General features: G+C 42.5%; 2 protein-coding genes across 4 annotated transcripts in view; both read left to right on the forward strand.

Moving 5' to 3' along the window:
• Positions 1-3330: 3330 nt before the first annotated feature.
• On the forward strand, positions 3331-4013 carry LOC129656000 (S-phase kinase-associated protein 1-like). The gene has a single exon (XM_055586793.1). The coding sequence runs from the start codon at positions 3403-3405 to the stop codon at positions 3892-3894; it is 492 nt and encodes a 163-aa protein (XP_055442768.1). The 5' UTR covers positions 3331-3402; the 3' UTR covers positions 3895-4013.
• A 7133-nt stretch (positions 4014-11146) lies between these two features.
• Positions 11147-17514, forward strand: part of LOC129654585 (SLAM family member 5-like) — a 28942-nt gene continuing 22574 nt past the window's right edge. For 2 of the 3 annotated variants that reach the window (XM_055583901.1, XM_055583903.1), the window contains exons 1-2: positions 11147-11270; positions 12393-12518. In XM_055583901.1, the coding sequence (XP_055439876.1) occupies positions 11213-11270; positions 12393-12518 (184 nt within the window). In that variant the 5' untranslated portion in view covers positions 11147-11212. The remainder of the gene's footprint in view (positions 11271-12392; positions 12519-17514) is intronic. The other variant, XM_055583902.1, reaches the window with a different exon arrangement.

A 17514-nucleotide genomic window follows, 5' to 3' on the forward strand; every position in this document is an offset into this window, starting at 1 on the left:
AATGAATATTCAAGACTGATTTCCTTTAGGATTTACTAGTTAGATCTTCTTGCTGTCCAAGCGACTCTCAAGAGTCTTCTCCAACACTGCAGTTCAAAAGCATCAGTTCTTCATCACTCAGCTTTCTTTAGCATCCAATGCTCACATTCATACATGACTACTGGAAAAACCCTTAGAGTTTTAGACTCTAAGGGTTACCATAACAAAATAGCAAGGCAGGGTGGCTCAAACAATAGTCATTTACTTTCTCACAGTTCTGGAGGCTGAAAGTCAAAGTTCAAGATGCTGGCAGTTTTTATTTCTCTTGAGGTCTTGCTCCCTGGCTTGCAGAAGGTCCCTTTCTTGCTGTGTCTTCACATGGATTTTCTCTGTGTGTGCATATCCCCCTTCACGAAAGGGTCCAGTGATACCGATGTAGTGCCCTACTTTATGACCTTTTTAACCTAGCTGCCTTCTTAAAGACCCTATCTCCAAATACAGTCATATTGAGAGTTAGGACTTCAACATTTGAAAGTGAGGGATGAGAGGATGGGTTATAATTCACCTCAAAATTGAAGTGCTTTGAATATTTATTCAATTTCATTGTTTGTTATAGATATGATTAGATTTTCTATTTCTTCTTGAGTTCATTTAGATAGTTTGTGTATTTCTGGAAATTTTTCTATTATCTAGGTAATCAAATTCTGTCATACAATTATTCACACTATTTCCTCATAACTTCTTTTTTCTGGGCATTGTAATTAACATCCTAATTTATAAAAGTTTGGGAGTACGTCAAGGCTGTATATTGTCACTCTGCTTATTTAACTTATATGCAGAGTACATCATGCAAAATGCTGGGCTGGAGGAAGCACAAGCTGGAATCAAGATTGCTGGGAGAAATATCAATAACCTCAGATATGTATATGACATCACCCTTATGGCAGAAAGTGAAGAAGAACTACAGTCTCTTGATGAAAGTGAAAGAGGAGAATGAAAAAGTTGGCTTAAAGCTCTACATTCAGAAAACTGAGATCATGGCATCCAGTCCCATCACCTCATGGCAAATAGATGGGGAAACAGTTGAAACAGTGGTAGACTTTATGGGGGGGGGGGGGGGGCTCCTAAGTCACTGCAGATGGTGACTGCAGCCATGAAATTAAAAGACGCTCACTTCTTTGAAGGAAAGTTATGACCAACCTAGACAGCATATTAAAAAGCAAAGACATTACTTTGCCAACAAAGATCCATCTAGTCAAGGCTATGGTTTTTCCAATAGTCACGTATGGATGTGAGAGTTGGACTCTAAAGAAAGCTGAGCACCGAAGAATTGATGCTTTTGAACTGTGGTGTTGGAGAAGATTCTTGAGAGTCCCTTGGACTGCAAGGAGATCTAACCAGTCCATCCTAAAGGAGATCAGTCTTGAGTGTTCATTGGAAGGACTGATGCTGAGGCTGAAACTCCGATACTTTGGCCACCTGATGCAAAGAACTGACTCAGTGGAAAAGACTCTGATGCTGAGAGGGATTGGGGACAGCAGGAGAAGGGGATGACAGAGGATGAGATGGTTGGATGGCATCACCGATTCAATGGAAATGAGTTTGAGTAAACTCTGGAAGTTGGTGATGGACAGCGAGGCCTGGAGTGCTGCAGTCCATGAGTTCGCAAAGAGTTGGACATGACTGAGCGGCTGAACTGAACTGAACTGAACTGTTGTACTAAGTTCATCTTTTATCTAGTGTGCCCATTAACACATATTTATTTTAATTACTTTCTGCAGGTTGTCTTTGAAATAAGATTGAATAAAAAACTGTAATAAATGACCAAAAAAATCATATTCCTTTCTTAAAATTTTGTTTATTTATTTTAATTGGAGGCTAATTGTTTTACAATATTGTGGTGGTTTTTACCATACATAGACATGAATCAGCCATGGGTATACATGTGTCCCCCATGTCCTGAGCTCCTCTCCCACCTCCTTCCTCACCTCATCCCTCTGGATTGTCCCAGAGCACCAGCTTTGAGTGCCCTGCTTCATGCATCAAACTTGCACTGGTCATCTATTTTACATATGGTAATATACATGTTTCAATGCTATTCTCTCAAGTCATTCCACCCTCGCTTTCTTCCACAGAGTCCAAAAGTCTGTTCTTTACAGCTGTATCTCTTTTCCTGTCTTGCATATAGGGTCATCGTTGCCATCTTTCTAAATTCCATATATATGTATTAATATATTGTATTGATGTTTCTCTTTCTGACTTACTTCACATTCCTTTCTATATTTGCCTTTTCTTATTTTCTCTACTGGTACTCTTCCTTAGTTTATATGATTTTATTTATTGTACAGTATATTCTATTTTAGGCTGATAAAGCAGGTCTGCAAGTAAAAAACTATTAGTTTTTGTTTATCTGAGTGTGTCTTAATTGGTACTTAAAGAATAGCTTGCTGTTAATCAAGATCTTGGCTGACTTTTTTCTCTCAACACCTGCATTTGTCATCCCTGCGTCTTCTCACTGCCTTGGTTTCTGAAATAAACTGTTAATCTTATTGGGTAATCCTTTTTAATATGATGAATCACTTCTTTATTTCTACTTTCAAGGTTCTCTGTCTTTTGATAACTTGGTTATGATATGCCTAGGTGTAGACCTCTTTGAATTTATCCTGTTTTGACATGTTGAGTTTTTTTAATATTAACTTTGGGAAATTTACCACCATTTATTGCTTTGAACATTCTGTGTGGTCCTTTTTCTTTTGCCTCTCTTTCTGAGAATCCATTACATGTGTGCTGATATTGTCATGGTGTCCCTCGGGTCTCTGATAATCTGTTTATTTTTCATTATTTTTTCTTTCTATTCTTCAGGCTGAATTATCCAAATTGACATATCTTTGATTTGTTGGGGTTTTTTTTCTGCCTGTTCATAAATGTTATTGAGTTACTCTAGTGATTTTTTTCTACAAGTTATCATATTTTTCAACTCCAGAATTTCTACTTGGTCCTTTATCTTAATTTCTGTATCTTTGATGACACTTACTATTGATGATACTTTGATCTTATGTTTTCCTTCTGTTCTTCATATTTGATTTCCTTAGTTCTTTGAACTTATTTAAACAGCTAACCTAGAGTCTTTGCCAAGTAAGTTCCATATTTGGTTTTCCTCAGGGATGTTTTCTACTGATTGTTTTTCTGTGTGTATGGATCATATATTCTGCTTCCTTGTCTTATATGTTTTATTGGAAATTATACATTTAAATTGATAAAATGCAGCAACTCTGGAGATCAGGATCTCGTCCCTAAAAGTACTTTTAAAAATTGAAAAGTCGACTGTAGTGGCCTTGTTCTCCGCTTTTTAGTGTTGCTGTTTGACAACGTTGCCCTGCTCACTTCAGCCTCCAGCCCGCCATCTCCTTGAGACCTAACACCATGCCTTCAATTAAGTTGCAGAGTTCTGATGGAGAGATATTCGAAGTTGATGTTGAAATTGCAAAACAATCTGTGACCATCAAGACTATGTTGGAAGATTTGGGAATGGATGATGAAGGAGATGATGATCCAGTCCCTTTGCCAAATGTTAATGCAACAATATTGAAAAAGGTCATTCAGTGGTGCACCCACCACAAGGATGATCCTCCTCCTCCTGAGGATGATGAGAACAAAGAAAAACGAACAGATGATATACCTGTTTGGGATCAAGAATTCCTGAAAGTTGACCAAGGGACACTCTTTGAACTTATATTGGCAGCAAACTACTTAGACATCAAAGGTTTGCTTGATGTTACCTGCAAGACTGTTGCTAATATGATCAAGGGCAAAACTCCTGAGGAGATTCGAAAGACATTCAATATCAAAAATGATTTTACTGAAGAAGAGGAAGCCCAGGTACGCAAAGAGAACCAGTGGTGTGAGGAGAAGTGAAATTTCGTGTCTAACGCTGTAACACTGTAAGGATTATTCCAAATACTAGTTGCACTGCTTTGTTTATAATTGTTAATATTAGAAAAAGAGTCAACAAATGCAGCAGCAAGTCAATTGTATCAGCAGAATGTTGTCCTCATTGTATGTGTAGTTTCAGTACAGTTCCCAAACTTAAGGCCCAGTTTCTTCTAGTATGATTGAAAGTTTCTTTTCTTTGCTCTGAATAAAATTGAACTGTGGATTCCCTATAGAAAGTGGCATTTTGGGCTTTCCCTTTTTGTAAAGCAATTTCTGCCTAGTTTATTGTCCAGTTAATTTTAGTTCAGTGACTTTTAAAGTTGGCGTTGTAAATAAAGCAACTTGCGAAAAACCTTCTGAAATAGAATTTAACAACGTATTATGTTTATTCAACTGGAAACTGGATAAAGGCTACTTGAGGTAAATGCTTTGAGTGGGGTTGTCAGAGTGTCTTTAATCTTCCTGGATGAGTAAGTACCCCTGGTATTCATTAGCCTGTATGTAGCAGGGCTTCCTTAATTGGGTCTGAGGGCTTATTTTTGCACTTTTAATCCTCTCAGCTTTCAAGGCTCAGTTACTACTCAGTTAGTGGTTTGGGAGGAGATATAATAATTAGTTTGCTAGCTTTTCAGTTAAAAAAGATAGCCTATATGGTGTTTCATCTTTTTATAATCAGTGATCCCATGTGGGGAAAACTATTCATACTACTTACATGTAGAAAATAATTTAACCTTTAATGTTAAAACGTGTGGCATAACCCAGAAAGCATCCATCATGAATGCAAGATACTTTCAATAAAGTTACCTAGTAGGTAGTAAATGGTTAAAAAAAAATTTGAAAAGTCCTTTTCAATTATAATTGACATGTAATATTGTGTAAGTTTAAAGTGTACAATATGTCAAGTCAATATATATAGTGATTGCAATAAAATTACTACGACAGCATTAGCTAACATTTCTATAATATGATTCTAATTTCTTTGTTGCTGCTGCTACTTCTGTTTGTAAATTTTTGTCATTTTTATTTAAAAGTTGACTTTTCCTTTGACTTTTCTGAAAATATTCTGAATTTTGTTGTGTGTGTCCAGTGGAGTTTCTGATTGGTTGGCTTAATAGGCAACTAGTGCTGAAAGGAAATCTCCTTAAATGTCTGGAACTAATACATCTTTTAGTCTTTGGTGAAGATCTCTGTTTGAATTTTGGGCTTGTCTTCAACACTCATTCATACAGTTCACAACTCTACCTTAGGCTTCAGTTTCTACTTATGATGATGATCTCCAAGGTCAGCTGCAAGTTAGAGAATAAGACCATCTCAGGCTTTTTTGAAAATTGTACACAGTGGCATTTTCTTGGACTGTATGCATTTTCTTGGACTTATAGATTCCTGGGATATGTCAGAACTTTTCAATGTGTCTATAAACATGTCGTTACCAAGGTTTTCCTTTTAAGATATTAGTTAGTCTCTTGTTTGCATTACCAGTAATCCAACTCCTCAGGTATCCACAAAATGAAAACTTGCTCATAATTGCTTTGATGAATGCCACTGGGTAAAGCCATTTCACAGTGGAAGAGCTCTGAGTTAGGCCAAATACAGACTTCCTTGCAAATGAAGTCTTCCAATTTATCACCAAATACTTGATATCATGACAGCTTATTGGCAATGCTTCTGTTTGTCTTTGTTAAAGCTCCTTGTTTGTCTTTGTCATCTTGAGATGCTATAGCAAAACACCATTGAATGGTATTAAACACAACATTTCTTTCTCACAGTTATGGGGCTTGTTCAAAATCAAGGTACTGACTGAATCAGTTCCTGGTGAGGGCCCTCCTCTTGGCTTGCAGATGGTCAGTTCTTGCTGTATCTCACAAGGAAGAGACAGAAAGAGCTCTCTAGTACCCCTTCTTATAAAGGCAATAATCCCATCATGAGGGCCCCACCTTCTTGACCTCATCCACCTCATTACCTCCCAATTGCCCTGTCTCCAAATAACATAATATTGGAGGTTAGTGATTCAACATAAAAATTTGGGAGAAAACAAACATTTGGTTCATAATACTGTTCTGAATGTGATTCAGCCATTTTTCTTGACTGTTGGGGGTCAGCGTGAGGCACTCCGCCTGTAGCAAAGGTCATGAGGAAGGAGGCTCGACATATGCAAAGGCGGGATCGAGCCTCAGGAGTCCCCCTGGAAATCCTCGAGCATCTACCCCCATAACCAGAGCCTGCCTACTTTACTACTTTGTGCTCTCACCTACACCTCTGACTTTACCGGGGGCTGTCCCCCACCACCTCTTTCAAAGAAGGAGTTAACTTAGAGCCCCAGTTAATAAAAATTCCTGGGCGTGACAAGAGTGTTTTAACCTACAAACTCCTCTGAAGGTTCTCTAGCCTGCCTGACAGGCTTGTCCGAGCACATGTGATTGCTCACAGCCTCCCAACCGTGAGAGGCATGAGAGGCTTTAAACCTTCTAAAAACAGGTTCCTTAGAAAAGTTAGAAAACCATTAGTATAAGTATAGTGGGCTGATTAGAAATTGTATTGGTGAAGGGTTTGTCATTTGTTGAGCCAATGTTTGTTGCTAAGTCTCCACATCCCCTGCCCCTGTACACATTAATGAATACATAGAGAAAATAAGTATTAACCTCTGATATTAATCACGTTAGACCTTAGGCTAAGTGAATTCTTTCCTTAACTAAAACCCACTACACCCTCACCCTATAGGAATGTAACTTTATCTGGTACCTTCGGAAGGTGGAATCTTTTTTAAGAATAATCACCCCTGGAGAAATAAGTGTCCTGGTTGACTGACCGCTGTCACAAGGAGAGGGTCATAAATTGTCAGTAGGCCCCCTGGCCAGAAGATGATGTAACACCCCTAAGACCTCTGTATACATTTGTATGAAGCACCTGACTTTGATAAAAGTCAGGACTGCTGACCCCACGTGACTTTTGCATAACATCTCAGTGTATAAAAGTAGACCATGGAAAATAAAGAATGGGGATCAGTTTCTCCAAATACTGGTCTCCCCATGTCGCTCTCTCTCTCAAACTCTGGCTAAGTCTCCATCTGGAGCATGGAACCCATCAAGCTTACTAATTTTTTCTGGGCTTCTAAGATCCAACCGGGGAGGCCTCAGTGTCTCCTCTCCTTCAGGAGAATGGAAGGATGCCTGCGGCCTACGTAAGTGGTGCAAACTTCTTGTCTTGAAGTTTTTTTGGTCTCCCATGTAAACCAAGCTACTCAGCCTCTTTTCTCCACTGAATTTTCCTGCTGAGCTATCCTCATTCTATTACTCTTTACATCTCTAATTAATATCTAATTGAAGCTATTGTATCCTGATCCTTGCCGACACCGTCCCTGCTTCGAGCTCCCTGGATCAGCTGGGGCTGGACCTCGGCACTTGACTATATGCTCCTCAGGTTGCTGCAAACCATTGGATAATTTCCAGCATTCTGAAAAAGATATCCAAAAGTGTAGTTGGTTTTCTCACTTCTTCTATGAAGGAGAGAATTTTGTATGATCCTAAATTTTCTATCCTCCACATTTGAGTACACATGTTAAAATACTCATTGTTTTCTAATCACATCTAAAGTTTTTCAGTGTGTGCTGTGTATATTATGTGTTCAGTAGTTAAGTCATGTCTGACTCTTTACAAGTCTATGGAATGAAGCATACCAGTCTTCTCTGTCCTCCACCATCTCCCAGAGTTTGCTCAAATTCATGTCCATTGAGTCAGTGATGCTATCTAAACATCTTATCTTCTTCATCCCCTTCTCCTTTTGTCTTCAGTCTTTCCCAGCATCAGGGTTTTTCCTGAGTCAGCTCTTCACATCAGGTAGCCAACGTATTAGAGCTTCAGCTTGAGCATCAGTCCTTCCAACGAATATTCAGGGTTAATTTCCCTTAGGATTGACTGGTTGGTCTCCTTGCTGTCCAAGGGACTCTCAAGAGTCTTCTCAAGCACCACAGTCTGAAAGCATCAATTCGTCAGTGCTCAGCCTTCTTTATGGTCCAACTCTCACATCCATGCATGACTACTGAAAAAAACATAGTTTTGACTAGATGGACTTTTGTTGGCAAAGTTCTGTCTCTGGTTTTTAATATGCTGTCTAGGTTTGTCTAGCGTTCCTTCCAAGAAGCAAGCGCCTTCTAATTTCATGGCTGCAGTCACCATCTGCAGTGATTTTGGAGCCCAAGAAAATAAAGTCTGTCACTGCTTCCACTATTTCCCCATCTATTTGCCATGAAGTGATGGGACCAGATGCCATGATCTTAGTTTTTGAATGTTGAATTTTAAGCTAGCTTTTTCACTGTCCTCTTTCACCCTCGTCAAGAGACTCTTTGAATTCATCTTCATTTACTCCCATTAGAGTGGTTTCACCAGCATATCTGGGGTTGTTGTTATTTCTCCCAGCAATCTTTTTTTCAGCTTGTAATTCATCCATCCCAGCATTTCTCATGATGTACTCTGCATATAAGTTAAATAAACAGGGATTTGACAATATACAGCCTTGTTGTACTCATTTCCCAATTTGGAACCAGCCAGTTGTCCCAAGTCTGGTCCTAACTGTTGCTTCTTAACCTGCATACAAATTTCTCAGGAGACAGGTAAAGAAGTCTGGTACTCCTATAAATTGAAGAATTTTCCAGTTTGTTGTGATCCACACAGTCAAAGGACTTAGTATAGTCAATAAAGCAGAAGTAAATGTTTTTATGGAACTCCCTTGCTTTCTTCATGATCCAATGAATATTTGGCCCATTGAAACCATCCTTCATCCTGTTTATGATTTTTATTATAATTTTTATTGATGTATAGTTGATATACAGTATTATGTTATTATCAGGGGTACAGCATAGTGAGTCAATATACTGATAGCTTATACTCCATTAAAAGTTATTAGAGGACTTCCCTGTTAATCCAGTGGTTAGGAATCTGCCTGCCAGTGCAGGGGTCATGGGTTCCATTCCTGGTCTGGGAAGATTCCACATGCTTCAGGGCAACTAAGCTGATGTGCCACAAACTTCTGAAGCCTGCACACTCTAGAGCCCATGCTCTACAATAAGAGAATTGAGATGCCTCCACACCGCAACTAAAGAGTAGGCTCTGCTCACCACAACTAGAGAGAAAGCCCATGCACAGCCAAAACAAAAATGTTATTGCAAAATAAAGGCTATAATTTCCTGTGCTGTGCAATATATTCTTGCTGCTTACCTCTTTTATATAGTAGCTTGTATCTCTTAGTCCCATTCCCCTATTTTGCCCTCCTCTTCCCTCTCCCCACTGGTAACCACTAGTTCTTTTTCTATATCTGTGGGTCTGTTTCTGCTTTGCTATATATATTCATTTGTTTTATTTGATAATTTTTAGCAGCAAATAGATACCTGGATTATAGAGTAGAAGGTAAGGAGGAAAAAATGGACAATGAAGGCAAGTTGTCACCCTGCAACTGCTGCCATCTCTTCCCCTCCCCGGCCCAGCTATGAAATGCCCCGGTTCTCTGCTGCAAATGCTACAGGCTGGAATGGTGGCTTTTCTCTCTCAAGCCAGGCAGAGTGGTCAGGGACAAGATCATAACTCAGAGCCTCTCTACCAACATCTTTTATCTAAGCACCTAGCCCTTCTTACTCTTGGGGCTGAAGTTTCCTTCTACATCAGGAAGTGACCATCCTTTCCATACTGAGATCCTTTCTCTCTCAGTTAAAACTTGAGTTTCTCAAAATCTACACTCTTCTCTCCCTCCTGGTCATGTCCATTGCCTGGCTGATGTCAACAGTGTGTAAACACCTTGCTGCTTACTTGAAATATAACCTTGGACAAGTTATGTAATAGCTTTGGACATTCTGGATACTCTTCTATAAGATGCATATAATGATTAGGTAATAGGGTTGTTTTGAGGATTTAATTCAGCAAATAATTTCGATTAGCCGAAATGACACGTATAAATCTTCTGGTAAAGAGTAGATATTGAATCAATACTTTGGTCACCTGTGTGAAGAGCTGACCCATTGGAAAAGACCCTGATGCTGGGAAAAAACTGAGGGCAGGAGAAGGGGACAACAGAGGACAAGATAGTTGGATGGCATCACAGACTCAATGGATAAGAGCTTGAGCAAACTCTGGGAGATAGTGAAGGTCAGGGAAGCCTGGCATGCTGCTGTCCATGAGGTCACAAAGAGTTGGACATGACTTAGCGACTGAACAACAACAAGTTCTTCATGTAACGCAGTCCTTAGGTGGGGTGTCCTGTCCTGTGCAATTCAAAGAAGATAGACATGACCACTCGTGATGTTTTCCAGAGGTCCAGAGCCTTCCTATAATTTCTGGCATTTCCTAGGGATTTTCACTCTCATGGTCACTTCTCTGACTGGTTTTCCAGGGCTCCCCATCTCACTCAGCTCTACACTTCTTTATTATCCTGTACCCCATATATACACATGTATATACTTGGCTGCAGCAGAGCCAAGTGTGCCTTCCTTTAATTCCCCAAAACATTACCAGTACCAAGTAGTTTCATGTAATAAACTCTTACCAAAGTTTCTGTCAGGGAATGTGTGCATGTGTATGTGCTATGCCTTAGAACAGGATGGCTGGGATGCTGAAAATGAGATCAGACCTCTGGATATTTTTAAAGTCACTGATGTTTTACCAAGATGGATTATCTGTTGGCTGACTCTCCTCACAGTGTCCTTGAACTCCAGTGACATTGCTGGTTTCCCCTCTCCAGGGTTCTCCTTCCCACAGCCCATGACCCACATAGTTTTCATAACTAAAATGTTCCCACACTAGGATTTCTCTCATGAGAATTGTGAGGACCAGTGGAGGAGGGGATTGTGGCTTGCTCTCCATTGCCCTAAAGGCAACCAGTGAATGAGCAGCCCATATTTTCAATCAATATAAATAGTTTTTGACCACAGGATGCACGAACCACATTTTAAGCTGATTTGTCTGCTATTAGGTGGAGTAGGGGAAAATAAAACTAATTTTGAATATTCTCCTGTCTGGGATACTGCACAGCAAGTTTTGGAAAGAGCACAGACTAGACTTCAGAAGACTTGCTTGAAATAGGAAAGGGGCTGTGATTGGGGGGATGTGTCTTCAGCTTGCTGTCAAGAGTCCAGGTCTTGCCCTTTGATTAGCTCTATGACCTTTTACAGATAATAAAATCCCTCTTGGAGGAGAGTTTTACATCCATAAAAGATTTAATATGCAGTACCTGACTACCTTAAGTGTACGGTCATGGGGCCAGTCCTGTGGACCCAGCTTTGGGACTTTCTGCCTGAGCAGCTGAGGGAGAAGCCGCAATGGGAAGGAGAAGGAGGTACATTAAGAGGATGGTGCTGCTCCTCCAGAACATGGGAGGTGAGAGTCTCCGATAATGTGGGGTATCCAGCATGGGGAGAAGAAGCCAGGGCCTGACCCTCAGCCAGTTGTGTGAAGGCTGACGCAGCTGAGGCTGTGGCCAGGAGGAATGTGTAGATGTCTCTCTCTTCCCCTCTGTGAGAGCAGGAATGGAGCTGGCAGAGACTAAAGGGAAATGCTTGGTTGTGGCACAATTTCTATTGGGGGTCTGGATTTGCCTGTGTATACAGGGAGCCCTGATGACAGCTGGGAAGGCCATACAGAAGCAAGCAATAGATAAATGCCAATATTTGTGTTGGGATGTGGGAAGTTGACACTTCCCCCAAAGAACTTTCTTCCTTGCCCACAGCTTTTTACATAGGAAACTGAGAGTTGAAGTTTCTGAAAAATTACAAAGAAAATTTGACTCATTAAATGGAAAGGAGACAGAGGAGCCACCAGCCCAGATGGGGCTTTGTTGTTGTTTAGTCTCTAAATCATGTCTAACTCTTTTGCAATGCCACGGACTGTAAACTGCCAGCCTCCTGTGTCCATGGAATTTTCCAGGCAAGAATACTGGAGTGGCCTGCCATTTGCTTCTCCAGGGGATTTTCCCAACCCGAGAATCGAACCCATATCTCCTACATCTCCTGCATTGGTAAACAGATTCTTTACCCCTGAGCACCTGGGAAGCCCAAGATGGGGCTTAGCCTAGGCTTTTTGCGGAGCATGACTTCTGTGCCTGACCACAGCCTGGCACTGGTGAGCTGGGCTGCCCGGGGCAGAGCTGCTACCCCAGGGAATCACAGAAGAGTATGTGAGAACTCCAAGCTAGCTTCACTGAGTGGGGTCTGTCCAACAGTATGCCAGGCACATCACAGAGTGAGATTATTTATACCTTCATTTTAAAATTACTTATTGAGTGTGTACTGTATATGCTGGGGATAAGATAAAAGGGCTTTCTCTAGACTGACAGAGCTCGGGCTTCCCAGGTGGCGCTAGTGGTAAAGAACCCGCCTGCCAATGCAGGAGACATAGACTGACAGAGAACTAACATGCTGGCCAGGGTCCACTAGAAACAAATTTGTTAGCTCCACCCTGAGGGTGGGAAGCTGGGGCCCAAGCTTTTCTCTTCTCTTGCAGCTACTTTCATCAATATTTCCTCTGCAGCTGAACGGGCTGGCAGGCAATCTGCAATGAGGCCCTGCTCAGAAGACCCCCACCTCTGCTGGACCTCCTGGCCCCTGGGATTCATCAGTCTCCTTCTCAGTGAGTGGCCTGGGCTCCTGGGGAGGGAGGGATGTCGGATAAAGCCAGCCAAGCAGGACCCTACCACTTGGAGTGCTCTTTAGGATTTGACGTCTTTGTTGAACAAAAAGGGACAACAACTCTGTTATAAGCTTTCAAATGCAGTGTATTGGTTTAGAGCCTCAGAGTGCAAGGAAAGAATAATATGGCCTTTTTGGTTGTTGCAAGTCTGGGACCCCTGAGCTCAGGCAGCCTTGTCTGCATTAAGAGAACCATTTCCAAGGAGGTAAGGTTGCTTCTGCTGCGGTAACAGGGAAGCCAAGAGAGCCTGCCTGGGGTCCTGGGGAGAGGGAGTGAAACAAAGAACATGGCTCCTTGGGGCAGAGGGCAAGGGAATGAGGTTCTCCTGGTCTAGACTTGGAGAGGCCCTGGAAGCTTATACAAGACATCGTGGAGGAGGAGGCCGACTAGAGCCCCAGGTCTGAGCCAGAGAAAGCAACTCTGGTTAGGCTCCTTGGGCTTCTCTACTAGAAAGGGATAGTGAACACACACTCTCCACCAGGGTTTGGGGTGCAGATCCTAGCAGACCTTCACAAAGGAGAGGGTCCTTGCAGTCTCCAGTTTATCTCACAAGAGTTTATAAATTTTGCATTCCACCTCAGTGTTAGTTTTCATTTTGAAAAGTTGAAAAATTACCTCCCAGTAAAACAAGTTCTCTGGGAGGATGCCTTCTATAATGCAAAGCACTGTTTTAGGGCAAAACCCTAGAAACAATGAATCTTTACGTCAATTTGGAAATGATTGAACAAGATGGGAAGTTTCTGTATGGTGGAGTATTATGAAGCCTTAAAAAAAAAACAGTCTACCAATTGGCTGGGAGGTATTTCTAATTTTTGATAGTGTCAGATGCATGGATTTCCATCAGTAAGATGCAGAAAACTATATATAATAAAATCTTAATCTTGTAAATGAAACAGTAATCTTCTATATTTAAAATCATCTATACACCCACGTACTTATGAGAGTAGGAGAATATGCAAAAGAAAATTTAATAGATGACTAACAGGGGATTAAAATGGGGGAAAAGTTTGGAGGTGGCAGCAGAAAAAGTGAAGAGAATAGGAGTTGAGCAAAAATGAGGAACTGAAAGAAAAAGAGAATGTCCTAAAGAAGGATGTGTACCAAGAAATTATCCTTCAATTAAAAATAAATTAATTTAGAAAATTCACAGGAATAATGTAGATACATCTATAAATTTATGAAAGATTAGACAATTGTATATATAAAAATTAAATACAAATGAATGAAGAAAAGAAGAAAATATTGTGGATTGTGATTTCTGGATCAGTTCAGTTCAGTTCTGGATAAAATTTAACTAATTAGAGAGCATTTGTAAAACCTGGCCAATTTATATTAATAAAGGGCATTGAAATAAGGACTATATCCCAGAAGTTTAAGATTGCTTCTGTCTACAGTAAAATATAGATTGTCTTCGCTTTTCCAGTGTTATTTAACTGCAAAAATATGTTCAAAATTATAGTCTTATCCAAAGTCTGGGACTAGAAATTCACAAATAAAAAATAAAGAGATGGACACAAAGTGAGATAAAGGGAGAAAAAAAGAGAGAGAAATTGTTTGAATTTCTCATGTTAGAGATGAGACAATCTGCACACAGAGAAGGAACATGACTTCCTCGGGGTCCCCCAGGATCTGGGAAGGAGTGGAACTTGTGGCCCCCTTAGCCCCAACCTCCATGGTACTGAATGAGATGGACACTTTCCAGCAGAGGTTGGGCACCCTGGGTGAACTGAAAGAGGCATCATTGGAAGGAACGTTAAAATGCTCTACACATTTGGAAGGGTGGGTGGTGAGAAGTGATGCTGTGGGTGAAGTATCTTTTTCTTTATCATTCTTAACATCTTTAACCCTTTTATGGACATGAGTTTGGAAGTAGTGGGAAAGGAAGCTTGAAGATGAGTCCAGTTCACACTGGAATTTCCCAGAGACACAGAAGCTACTGGAGAGGTCAGGGAGATGCACTCACCATAGCAATAGTCTCCTTCATGCCCTCAGTGTGTCCCTGTGTCTACTGGCAGAACACAAAGAAGAAAGGGTCCCTACCGTCACTGGCATCTAGAGAGAGTCATGGAGATGGAGGAGATGTGCAAAGGCACAGGTGGGTTTGATTACGAGTTGAGAGAAAACGGTGATTGATTTCCTGGGTGATGATGAAAGAAGGGTCAGAAACGGGAACAAAATATTATGTTGATTTTTAAATTTTATATCATTTAAATAAACTTTACTCTCTTCTTTATAACCGCAGCCTTTCTGGCTTAATTTTCTTCTTCGGGATTAGACCTTTTCTAGTGCACAATGCTGTTACTGTCTGCCTTCTTTTTCTATGTCTTATTTCATCTTCTTCACAGCTGGTGCTCACCACCAGCTTGAGTCCATCCTCCCTGCAGCCTGAGAGCTGAGCCTCCTCTCTCCCTGGTGCCCTCATTTCCAGCAAGTGTAGGGTCTGGTGGGTCTGCTGTTTAACTCTCTGCTGGCCAGAAGTCCCTGCTCTGCTCTTTATGCATGCTAAGTCGCTTCAGTTGTGTCTGACTCTGCAACCCCATAGACTGAAGCCCGCCAGGCTCCCTTGTCCATGAGATTCTCCATGCAAGAACACTGGAAGAGATTGCCATTTCCTTCTCCAATGCATGAAAGTGAAAAGTGAAAGTGAAGTCGCTCAGACGTGTCCGACCCTTAGTGACCCCATGGACTGCAGCCTACCAGGCTCCTCCGTCCATGGGAGTTTCCAGGCAAGAGTACTGGAGTGGGCCCTGCTCTGCTAAACCCCTGATATTACTTGCTTCCATTTTCCCAGGAGAGAAAGTTGGAGGATTAGCCTCCAAGAGCTGCTTAGATCCTGGTGATGAGACAGCAGTGCTGGGAGGGGAGCCCCCAGGGAGGGCAGGGACAGGGTGGGGAGCTGGTGGGAGCTCCTGCAGGGGAGAAGCACTGGGCTGGGAGCGGGCAGCCCCGGTGCCAGATGTGGCTCTGCCCTGTGTGACCCAGGACAAGTTCACCCACTGGGGGGCCTCCTCCTCTGTGACAGGAGGGGCCTGGGCAGATGCCCCCGTAAGGCCCTTCCCAGCTTCTGTCCCCAGAGAGGACTCTCCTGTGTGTACATCAAGGCCTCTGCTCTGTCTCTTCATCCCATGTTGTCCTAGCCCTGTGTCATGACAGAGACTGACAGCAGTGAACCTGTTTAGGGTTCCTTCAAAAAGGAGCCTCCGGACCATTACTGAGGTCACTTCTTGGCCCTGTGTGGAATGAGGGATGCTCTTCTTCAAGCATCCCCTCTGGAATCCAGTCTGGCCCTCTGTTTTCTCTGCCTCTGCTCCTGAGAGGGGTGTTTAGACCACCTCCTGAAAGACTTCATCTTTCACAGTCTATGGAAACTTTGTTTGCACACCATGCTCTGAAAGTATAGTAAAGCAGTATTAAGCCTAACGTAAGGCTCCAGGCCTGTAAAGGGAAGCTGAAGGGACTGGGATGGAGGCCTGACCCCAAGGAGATTCAGTGAATAAGTGATTAAATAAATACAAAAAAATTTCTGAAATACACGTACATATGAATACTGGCCTGAGTCATTCTCTGCTTCTAATGAGAGCCAGGAATGGGTATAAGTACAATAGAGAAGGCAGGCTTGAGATGAGGAGAACTTACTCATTTGGAGAGAGAACATTTTTTCCTGGCAGCCAGAGGCCATCCCAGGTGGATCCTGACCTCCTAGAAAGAGCAAATTATTGTTCCCTTCAGGTTAAGGCTGCTTTGAGTTACTTTCTCTGATCCTGTTCTGTCCTACCCTGTCCCCAAAAAGGACAAAGAGTATCCGGTCCCTGGGGCCTGTGTCTGAAGATGGAGGGTGGGCTCAGGATGGGGAGGCCCTAAGGGGAATGTGCCCACTGGTCTCAGCTCTGCAGGAAAGTGATCAAGGAAGGCCCACTGCAACCTCTCGGGGACTGGCTAGGGAAGTGCTGGCTCGGTGGCAGGGACAGCAGAGCTCACTAAATGATCACTTGCTCACTCTCATATTCTAGTCCCTGGCAGTTAGCCAGGGCCTTGTGACCTGTGCTGGCCAGAAAGCAAGAGCAGACAGCATTCTACTTCTGGACAGAAGTGTGATTCTCCTGTTTCCCCTCCCTGCTGGGGGCTGGGAGCCTGTGAGGACTCTGTGGGCTCCATGGAGGTGGTGGAGCCTCCACTCTGTGTGACAGGAACCCTCCCTCACTCTCTCGTGGGGACCTGTGGTGGGGGATATAAACTCCTCTTGTTCTAAGACCTTGAGGTATTGACTGCTTGTTACACAGTGCAGCCTAACCTCTCCTGACTACCACACTGCCTAGAAACAAGAAGGAGAACAGCATTCATATTTGTATTAGGTATTTACTGTTGTGTAACCTGTCACCCCAAAAGTTAGTGCCTTAAACACCATCAGGTAGAGTGTCACATTTTCTCTAGGCCAGGACCCAGTTGGGTCCTCTGGCTCAGGGTCTCTCAGACTGAAATCAAGGTCTTGACTGAGGCTATATCAGCTCAGGTCATTGAGGCTAGCTAGACCCTGATGCTCCGAGTCACCTAGGAAAGATCTGCTAGCAGGCAGCTCCTGTGGCTGTTGGACTGAGGGCCTCAGCTCCTCCCTGGGTGTTGACTGGAGGCTCCCTCGGTTCCTTGTTACATGGGTCTCCCCAATAGGGCAACTGACAACATGGCAGCTGGATTCCTCAGAGCAAGCAAGGGAGAGTGAAAGAGAGAGAGTGTGTGTGAGTGTAAGCAAGAGGGAAGTCGCAGTCTTGTGTACTCTAAAATCACTGAGTGGCATCCACCATGTCTGCTGTGGTCCATTCCTGAGAGCAAGTCACTAGGTGCAGTCCACACTGCAGGGAAAGGGGTTAAACATATGTGCGAACACAAGGAGGCAGGGATGTAAGGAGATATTTTAAGCGCCTTCTACAGTTTTGCACCT

Source organism: Bubalus kerabau, chromosome 6, assembly GCF_029407905.1.
Source record: "Bubalus kerabau isolate K-KA32 ecotype Philippines breed swamp buffalo chromosome 6, PCC_UOA_SB_1v2, whole genome shotgun sequence".
Lineage (NCBI taxonomy): Eukaryota > Metazoa > Chordata > Mammalia > Artiodactyla > Bovidae > Bubalus > Bubalus kerabau.

Coding starts and splice junctions, on each gene's coding strand:
- LOC129656000 (XM_055586793.1), top strand. CDS start 3,403: ATGCCTTCAATTAAGTTGCAGAGTTCTGATGGAGAGATATTCGAAGTT.